The sequence below is a fragment of the Pterocles gutturalis genome, unplaced genomic scaffold (assembly GCF_000699245.1).
Source record: "Pterocles gutturalis isolate BGI_N339 unplaced genomic scaffold, ASM69924v1 scaffold14969, whole genome shotgun sequence".
NCBI classification, from domain to species: domain Eukaryota; kingdom Metazoa; phylum Chordata; class Aves; order Pterocliformes; family Pteroclidae; genus Pterocles; species Pterocles gutturalis.
The window spans coordinates 33,074-43,272 of NW_010136043.1; the positions used below are offsets into that span (position 1 = coordinate 33,074).

General features: G+C 56.1%; 1 protein-coding gene across 1 annotated transcript in view; it reads right to left on the reverse strand.

The window, feature by feature from the left end:
- Positions 1 to 9,989, reverse strand: part of DNAJB5 (DnaJ (Hsp40) homolog, subfamily B, member 5) — an 11,103-nt gene extending 1,114 nt beyond the window's left edge. The window contains exons 1-3 of the mRNA XM_010082158.1: positions 9,922 to 9,989; positions 6,587 to 6,831; positions 3,607 to 4,205 (exon numbers count right to left, since the gene is read on the reverse strand). Coding sequence (XP_010080460.1) covers positions 3,607 to 4,205; positions 6,587 to 6,831; positions 9,922 to 9,989 — 912 coding nt within the window. The remainder of the gene's footprint in view (positions 1 to 3,606; positions 4,206 to 6,586; positions 6,832 to 9,921) is intronic.
- Positions 9,990 to 10,199: the final 210 nt, after the last annotated feature.

Genomic DNA, 10,199 nt, shown 5'->3' on the forward strand with positions numbered 1-10,199 from the left:
TGTCCTTAAATAACTCAGACAGCTCTGGTGTACACGTGGGCAGGACCGTCTCCAGGCTTTCGGCAAGAAAGAGATGCTTCTGGAAGAGGGGGAGGTTTGCCAGGGGGTACAGCCTTAAGCTTCCTGGTGGGGGCTGGAGTAGGTTTGCCCCTCTGAGCTGGGGGGGTCCCAGCCCTCCTGCCCCCCCCCAAACAGCTGTAAAGGGAGGGGAGAAGGATGTGATTTGCTGTTTCTGGAGTTAATGGGGGGATGTTCTGCACCCCCTTCCCAGGAAAAGCCTCTGGTGGCAGAGCAGCAGCAGAAATACCTCTTCTTTTTGTGCTAGCCACTGGCTCAGGGCTGATGGCCGCAGCTTCTGCAGCTGAGCCAGGGCTTTGCACCAGCGCAATCGCAGTGGAACCCATGCTGGACCTGGCTGGGGGGCTCTGGTGAGCAGAGAATGGAGAGCTGAGGCTGTCTCCTTGCACAGCTCATCTGCACAGGGGTCTCCTTCTGGGAAGGGTCTCCTCCAGGGATGAGCTTTTCTGGCTGCAGGAGGATGCCCATCACCAGCTCCGTGAAAGCAGCAGGTGCTTAGCTGGAGCTCCAGCAGGTTGGGTGAAAGGAAAGGACATCTCCCTCCATCAACACCCTTCTGCCCTGAGCTTGCCCAAGGATGCTGGAGCCCTCCTGCTCACCAGTGCCCACCATCACACACTGTGGAGGGCTGCATGGGTCCATGTATGCCAGGCAAAGGACATCTCCAGCCACAAAATGGGAAGGAGAACGGGAACTCCCTGTGGGAGCACATGGACGGGGCAAGCAGAGGGATGTGAGCAGGAGCGGGTGTTAACAGCGAAGGCAGATGGGATCTTAATGTTTCCCTCCTTGTGCCAAGATGCAAGAATCCGAGGTGATTGCTCCTCCGCCGTATGTACTTGTTTTTTATTCTTCTTGCCCAACTTTGCTGGCATTTGGGAAAACAGTTGCTGAAGTAACACCAGCAACCGCGGGAGCTGCCCCGCATCCTAGAAAGAGGCTTGGTTTATCCCTAGGGATGAAATCATCACGGGTTTGACAGCTGAGCTCTGTGCTGTGAGAGCAGAGCTCTATCTAGGTCAGTGCTGGGTCCTCCTCTGCTCGCAGCAAAGCCGCGGGAGGGGACGTTGCCACCAGTCATGTCTCAGCTGGGCGCTGACGTGCGGATGCTTCAAGGAAGGTGACGCCAGGTAAAGGATGCAAAGCAGGTGGCTGCCGAGGGCAGGCATTAGGCAGGTAGCCAGGCGGGTGCAGACCCTGCCTGCAGCGTTGCCTGAAGATCTGCCTCCCAGGAGAGGCAGCTGCTGGTGGAGCAGTGTGACTCCTCCCTTCCTCGCCTTCCCACTGCGACATGTGCCTGTAATTTTAGGAAGGGACACTTCCCTGCAGCCCATGAGTCCCTGGGGAAGCCCTCATACACCTCCAGCTTCTGCAGCAAACAGGTGGCAACCACCCTGTGCTGTTCCGGCTGGGGGGACATGGACACAAGGGCTGGCAGGGCATCACCCCATCGGGTCGCTCTGTGAAGGGGTCTGTGGGATGGAGGAGGAAGATGCTCCCCTTTAGTGCCACGAGTTGGGCCATAGCACTCACCACATGCCAACTCTGCCTACTGGCACAGTGCTGTGCTGCTCTCATGTCAGTGGGAGAGACTAAAGCTCAAGCTAAAAAAGGCAGACGTACAAGTAGGAAAGGTGCAAGGAGAGCCTCTGAGGCTATGGTGCTCGGGTGATGAAGAGGTTGCACCACGACACACTCTGTCACATACTGAGGTGGTGGCATACGAAGTCTGGGATTTGCTGGCATCTGCTTGTGCTCCAGAGCACTTAAGGTACTTCTTCTCATGAAAGATAAAAGCAGCAGAGTATCACCCTGCCCTGTCAAGCAGCAGGCTGGTGATGGCAGCCAGACCAGCAGCTCCCTGAGGATGCCAAACATGTGGGGTTTGTGGTGAGGGAGGACAGAGACCAGAAAATCCAGCTCAAAGAAAAGGAATTTGCCCAGACCAGCAACTTTCCTCTTTCTGACTGCATCATGCAAATCCAAAAGCCAGCACGCACGCCTTGCTCACGAAGATCACGGGCACCCAGCACCAGCACTTCTGGTGCGATAGCGCGTGGGGCTGAAGCAGGTTTTTCCACTTGCTGCTCAAAGGGCAGCTCCAGGTGAGAGTCCCTCCAGCCTGAGCAATGCAAAAATTTGGGCTAATGTAGTGTGGATGTCAGCTCAGCCAGTGGGCAAAACCCAACACGTCCAGGCTGTCAGTCCTGGGGGTCACAACGGGGCTGGATGCATCAGCTCAGCCATCTTGGGGTTAATTTTACAGATAGGGGAATGCACAGAAGGAAACATCTGAGATATGTCATGCATGGCTCCATAAATAAGGTGGCCTCTACCGAGTATTTCTGGAGTGACCAGGGAAGCCAACCACCACAGGAATAAACCTCTTCACTTTGTGCTGCGAAGGAAACCCAACTCCTGAGTCTGCAGATTAACTTGGGCTGGGTTTGCTCCAGGAGCACCTAGCTCTGCCTGATCCATGTGGCTGTCCCTCGCCCCCAGGACACCCGGTCACAGCCCCAGCTGGGAGGCAGAGCCATCACAAAGCTCTCCCAACTTGCTGGCACACTAATGAGCTCACGTTTCCCTACCTCAGGTCTGGCCCATTGAGCTTATTTCTATTAAATGCATTTGAGAACATAAATCTGTCTTCAGGAAAAAAAAAAAAGCGGCTCATTAAGAAGACAGACAGCGTCTACAGTCTGAAAGGAACAGCAAATGGCAGCTGCCAAAAACATCAATGTTAAATGCAGCTGCCAGCTGGGATTTATTAAAAGGCAGTTTATAGAGCAGCAGCAGCAGCAGCGAACGGCACATCTTGTACTGGGGTAATGTCCCCTTCCTCTCCCACCTTTGCACAGCTTGCTGGCTCTGATGCATCCAGCCCCGTTGTGACCTCCAGGACTGGCACCCTGGATGCACTGGGTTTTGCTCACTGCCTGCACGTTTTGTTGATTTGGTTCTTTATCTAGGAAAGTCAGAACCAAGGAAAACAACTAAAGCACTGCTCAGCAAGGGCAAGGTACCACCTTTCTGTGCGTGACCCTGCTCTCTGTCCCTGGGGAGAGGCACCCAGCACTGTTCTGGACAGCACCTAAGCCACAGCAGGCTCAGCTACGAGAACAAGCAGGGACCAGACTCATGCCAGCCAAATTGGGTTTTCCCTTGTTCCTACAGAGGATCTGGGCTCTTTTCCACAGGTGAATACCCTACGCTAAAATAGAAGGACAAGACATTTGGGGAAGGGAGAAAGTGGGTAAACACCACCTGTATTGGCTCAAGAAGCAAGGCGCGTACAGCAAGGACCACAGCACCTGTGTCCTACACGCAGCACAGAGGTTGAATGTCTCCAAAACCAGGCATGAGCTGGCCTCTGTGCTCCTCTCTGCAGAGGCCTTTGCTCGTGTCTCTTGCAACCTACCTGCTCCTTCCTCATCAGTTCAGGACAAGGACTGACCCCCATCTTGGCCTCATGTACCATGACCCAGTGCCACCTCCTGGCCCACAGGATTTCCCACCCATACCTACCTCTTTAAGACTGATGTTTGCTGTGTAGACCACGTTTGTGCCATCCCTCTTGAAATGTGAGTGAGGCTTGTCCTTGAGGATGAAGACGATGTCGGCAGGGATGTTGTCAGGGGTGGCATCCCCTTCTTTGGGGAATGTGATCTTGGTTCCCTCCTTCCAACCCCGCTTGATGACAATGTTTAGGATCTTGTCCTCAGTCCGCATGGTCCGGCCATCAGCATTGAGCCTTCTGCGGGTGATCTTCATCCTCTTGGTGGAGCCATGGTAGATCTCTTCCAGGGACACCTTGAGCTCATGGATGACAGGTGGGTCCTGGACCCTCCTCCGTGTGTGCAGGGACTCCTGGTGCCGCCGGTGAACCCCATTAATGCCGTTGAAGCCAAACCGGCCAAAGGCACTGAAAGGGTCATCATCGTCATCGATATCGATGTCTTCCTGGTCAAAGCCATTGAACATCCGGGAGCGGCTGCTAGCAAAGAAGATGTCGAAAGGGTTGGAGCCTCCAAAGAAGGACGCGAATGTGGCATGTGGGTCTCCGTGGAAAGTGTAGTGGAAAGTGTTCCCTGAGCCACCTGAAGAGCCACCTCCAGTTTTGAGACCTGGAAGAGAAGGGGGAAGACGAGACATGAATGCTCCCCACTGGTGTATGCCACGCTGGGACCGCACTTTCCAGGTGGGAGCATGGTCTCTGCTGGCTCCAGGCAGCCCTTCCAGCATGTCCTGGGGGTGCAAGCCACGCCCTCCAGCCCAGCCACCTGCAGAGACTGTGGGCCAGGAAGGCACCACCTCAACCCATGATGTACAGTCCCACCCCCACCCCCAGCAAGCTCTAAATCCGTTCAGGTTTTGTCCCTGCTATCCTTACTGAAGTGCTTCTTTGGTTCTCTCCACACAGTTTCATTGCTTTTTCATTTAAAACATTTTGTGACCAGTCCCTCTCCGTTCTTCCCCATGGGCAGTCTCCCTTCTGCCCAAATAGCCCTGCCTCTCGGGTGGCACTGGTGGCTGTGGTCCAGGAGCATTGCGGCCAGCAGCCGAGAACAGACTTTGAACTCAGTGAGTGACTGCGACTCTGGGTGGCATGGCAGGTGGAGGTCAGCAGACCCAGGTCGGCACACAGCTCCCTGCGTACACACTGTACAAAACAGCAGGTAAGATCAAGGTTTGGATCTTGTGGCAAGCATGTCCATGGGAAATTCCCATCCCAGGCTGAGCCTTATGTCACTGCAACTCCCCCGAAGTCCCAGGCAGCTGAGGCACACAACCGGCCCCCCAAAGAGGTCACACATGCTCTGCAAGGCTATTTTTGACCAGGAGGGGTGGGAAGGGTTGGGAAGGGTTAAGCCAAACCTAGCTGAAGGACTATTTTCAGGGCATGCTGGGCTATTTATCAGGGAGTGTAGTGATAGAACGAGGGGTAATGGTTTTAAGCTGAAAGAGGGTAGATTTAGATTAGATATTAGGAATAAATTTTTCACTGTGAGGGTGGTGAGGCACTGGAACAGGTTGCCCAGAGAAGCTGTGGCTGCCCCATCCCTGGAGGTGTTCAAGGCCAGGCTGGATGAGGCTTTGAGCACCCTGGTCTAGTGGAGGGTGTCCCTGCCCATGGCAGGGGGGTTGGAACTCGATGATCTTTAAGGTCCCTTCCAACCCAAACCATTCTATGATTTCTGACAGGCAGCCCCCCTCCGCAAGAGATAGGAGGGGGACAAGCACAGAGCAGCCAAGTTGTGGGGGCCTTTTCTGATTGATGTGGTTAATATTTTGGATGGGTTAGGGGGCTTTAGTTTCTCCTTGCCCACCCCAGTATGTGACACTCAGAGGCCCCTTGAAATGCTGATCCCCAAGACATGTTGTTCCAAAAAGTGGGATCTGGTGGGAAATGAAAGGTGTGGGGTGCTACGGACCACAACTGGTCCAACACCAATGGGGCAAGGAGGGGGATGCTCTTCTCTCCCTCCCTAATTTGCTCTTATTTTAGCTGCCTTCAGCGATGGGGATTTCACCAAAACCCTGGCAAGCCCCTGTCTCTAACAGAGCGTACAGCCAGGAGGTTTCACCTTTAATCCCGTGACGCCAGCCTGAGCGGGGTCTGATTTCAGCGTCGCCTCTGGGGAAAGGCTGGTTTCCCACTTGAAAAAGTCTCTTCTCATTTTACAGGGTGGCAAATCACTATGGCTGGTGCATCTATCATACCCCTGACATAAATGATGGGTCGAGAATTAACCCACCACTGGGATGCACCTGCCTGCTGACCCCCATGAGAGGGGCTCCCTCTTCCACCCAGCAGCCTGCTCCTGCCAGACCTCTTGCTCTTTTAAGCACCCGGGCCCTGGGCTGATTAATGCAGATGCTATTCGGCACTCTCCTCGAATGGGGCTGTGCTGTTCCATCTTCGACTAATAAGGCCGCCTGCAGTGGAGTGCCTCTCCTCCTCCTCCTCCTCCGTGCCAACCACCAGACAACAGCAGCCGCTTGGTTTCAAAACAAGGACCTATTACTTAAATTGGGAAAAGCTTTGAATCCTGTAGGTCAGCCTGTACCAAGGAGGACAGCAGGACCAGTGCCCAAATGTGGGGGGGTATGTGGGTAAAAACAACACTTCTCTGCTGGGATATTTAGGCCAATTAAAGGGCTGCTAACAAATTACCCCAGGTGTGACCCAGGAGGTGAGCTTCTTCCACTTCCATTGTCTCAGCTGGCTCCCAGAAGTTTGCAGAGGAGGGCAGGGAGAGCCTGGCTATCCTGGGAAGCAGGGTGGTGGGTTGGAAAAGCGGAGCAGCCTGGGTTGGAGCGGGTCGAGAGGCAATTTCTGCCATCAGCAGAGCCTTCGCTCTCCCCAGCTTTGTGGCTAACAGCCCCATTTCGGGGGCAGGTATGAACCACAGGGACAACTCTGTGCAAAAACACTCCCTTGCCTATAAAAAACAATTTGGACTCTGCACCCCTCCCTCCGAGCAGACAGTGCCCGTCCCCCTACCTTCCTCCCCGTACTGGTCATAAACGGCTCGTTTCTTGGGGTCGCTCAGGACGTCGTAAGCCTCTGCAATCTCCTTGAACTTCTCCTCGGCGTTGGGGTCTTTATTCTTATCGGGGTGATACTTCAGGGCCATTTTCCGGTAGGCTTTCTTGATTTCATCCTCATTGGCGCTGGACTGGATGCCCAAAATCTTGTAATAGTCCTTCCCCATGACGGCAACGCTGCCAGGAGCCGAGTACTTATTCCTGAAAGCAGAAAGACAGCTCTCTGTAAGGCAAATATCGCACTGGGGCAGCCAGGGACGGGACCGGCACGCACTTATCCCGGAGCCGATGCTCCCCACGTCCCACTGGCCAGCAGCACCAGAGCCAGCTCCAGTCCACGCTTTCCCCTACAGGTCAAAAGCCCCGCTCCAGTTTTACCCCCCAGAGCCCCACAGCGGGGATGGGGAGACTCATCTCTCAGGCTGCCGGAGACAAGGAGAGCGTGAGCCAGGGAACGGCATTATTATAGGGGCCACGCCACCACTAACGTCAGGCCAGGACCGCGTCCCTGTGCCGTCCCCTCCCCGCCGAGCCTGGAGGGCTGAGCTATGTCTAAATGTAGCCGCTGGCCCATGTCCGTCCCCCCGCCTCATTCCCTCCCAGCCAGGGACCTGGAATGGGAGTAGGGGTGATGACAGCGGGTTTTTGGAGGCTGAAAGCAGCAGCAGAGACTGTGCTGCCGCCTTCACCTTAAAGGAACTTCAAACATTTTGTTCCTGAAAGCAATTGGCATTCAGCTGGAGATAAGTGCCTCCGGCGTGTCAGAGCTGTAATTTGTATTTAGCGAGGAGAGAATGAAGCCGTTAGACAGAAACATCTTGTGATGGTGGGAGGGCTTTTTCTTTTTTTTTCTTTTTTTTTTTTTAAGACCAAGAAAAAAACCAACCAACACTTTCTAGCCTGAGTTGCACTCCCTGAGAACCTCCTCTTGCAGTAAGCCAGAACCCAGGGCTCAGTCCCTCCGTCTCTCCATTGTGCGGGGGCCGAGGCCAGGGCCATACCTATACTAAGGCATGGAAAGCCCTGTGTCCATAACCCAAGGAAGGAAAAGGATGGACGATTAATTCATCCCCCAGTCATGCCGCTGGAGTCACAGAGACCCCGGGAGCAGGCGGGGCAGTCAGGAGGGCAGCTCTTCTGGGCAGAGGCTGAGCAAACCCCACGCTCCTCCAAGGACCCTTCCCACTGCTTCTCCACCTGTCTGACAGCGACATCCCATGTCCCCCAAGACCGGCTGGTCCCTGCTGCCTCGCACAGCACAGCTCCGCGCTTGCTGCTGGCCCTGGGTGTTGTCCCAGCAGACCTGCTGCTCTCTGTTCAGCCCTGGTCCTCGTGTCCTGCTCCCCACTATGGTTCAGTTTTCACCCCATCCCTGCTCCAAACACCCCCGGGCAGCCCCAGCCCATCATGCCCCTCCAGCAGACGGACTTCTGCATGGGCTGTGAGCCTTGGCCCTGTCTTTCACCATCATACAAGTCACCAGATGTTCCCCCCTGTCCTTAACTCCATCCATAAGCTCTTGCTGGAGGTCGCAGAGGGACCCCCCCAACTGCAGCAGCTCAGATGAGGACGGCTGGGGTCCCCCAGGGTGCACTGAGCCCCTAGCATCCTTCCCAAGCATCCGAGGCTCGCCTTGGATCATGCTTCAGGCAATAACCCCCCTACAGATGGGTACCTGCTATGGGGGTTGGAAATTGGCCACCTTGATTTGAACCAACTTCTGCTCTTTTTTGCCCAGCCACAGAGTGGGTCCTTGCTGCAGGTGGGGAGGGGGTGTAAGGCTCCCAAGGCACAGACGTTTGAAGGACACAGTGAGGGGAGATGCAGGCACCCATGGACATGTGTGGCAGCCCCAGGACGGGCACAGAAGAGGTGGGAGAAGGTCCCTGGGGGCGTAAAGAGCATCCGACGGCATCTCCCACGGCAGCTCCCGGGTGCCAGCACGTTTCCGTACCCGCTGCTGTGCACAGAGCTGCTGCCGGCACCCAGCCCACGCAGGCGCTGGGGGATGCTCTACCCCCCCGCACCTCCGCCCCCTCACCTGCCCTCCTGGCAGGGCCGGGGGATGCAGGAGACCCTGGGGTGAGCAACAGGCTGAGGGGCTGAGAGGTAACCTGCCGATCCCCCTGGCCAAAGGTCACCCCAATGCCACCCTTCCCCACAGCAGCCCCTGGCACGGGGCAGGGGCTCCTCCTGACCAGCAGCCAGACCGGGATTTGGCCCATCTGGACAATGCCGCACTCCCACCACGAGGGCAAGCCACGCAGCGCTGAACACAACACCGTCTCACGCCAGCTTGAAAGACACAGAGCTGGCAAATCTTCAGTTGTCCCTCTAGGGACCACAGCACCTGGCTCTGATCCCCCACAGCCCAATCCAACAGCACCACCGGGACCCCCTCATCCAGACAAAACCCCACAGCACTTCCCTGAAAACACATCCTGCCCCGGCAAAACGCTGTCACCCCTTGCGAGATCTCTGCTCTTGCCCACTGAAGGGTCTTTGGCCCAGGGGGGATGCCCACTGGGCACGCTCTCCCGGCTGGGGACCCCTTTGTCTGTCTGGGATTGAGGAGGCAGAATTTCTTCTGCCAAAACGCATCCCCGTGCCGCGGTTTACCGTGCTGGTGAGGACCAGGCGCCAGTGGGTGACCCAGTGGGTTAAGGCACGCTCCGGAGGCGACGCTCACATGCACGATGATGAAGATGATGGTAAAACACGACTCTGTCCCTCCCCGCAGAGCCTCCTTCCCTGCCTCCCACCTCCCGGGGATCAGCAGCGCCTTGCCACTGCTCCTCTCCTCCTTCTGCTCAGTCATCTCTCCTGCCTTCCCATTTAACCCCCTCAGGAGCGGCGAGCCGGGGGAGGCACCGCAGGGCAGGTTTCAGGTGTGCAAAGCCAACCTGGACACCTTCAGATAAGCCATGGCCAATAGCCTTGAAGAAAAACCACAAGCATGCCCTGGCCCCGCTGAGCCAGCCCAGCCTCCGTCCTCCTCTTGCAACCACACACAAACAACAACAAAAATTAAATAAAAAATTAAATCTTTGTTCCGGCCCCATGCATGACATCAGCCTGTGCAAGCCCGGGATGAGCACGCCAGCTGAATAGCGATCGTTTGACATAATGCCTCTGCTTGGCAGTCATCTAAGGGAACAAGCCCACCCCAGCAGCAGCACCAGGGAGAGGGTTTTTTTTTCCATCCCCAGGCACAAGGTCACCGTGGGATGGCAGGGACTGGCGCTGATGGTTTAATGAGGATGCAAGATCAAGAGGTGGAAACCCACTTACCGAAACTTTACGAACACATTCAGAGTCCAAGCCGTTATTTTTAAAGGCTCTAGTTTTATTTTAAACATCGTGGCTGTCCGCAGGTGCCGGCAGGTGCCACGTGCCCGTCCGGGAGGCACTGGTGGGTGGCAGGGGGACGGCAGAGAGGAAGGTGCTGGCTGGTGCTGGGGATGCTGCTGCCGCCAAGGGATGCTCCGGTGGGCAGCCTCCCTGCCCGGCTCCTCCTGCACACCGGAACGGCAGCTCCTTGCCAGCCTGGTGGCCACGGTCAGCTCCGA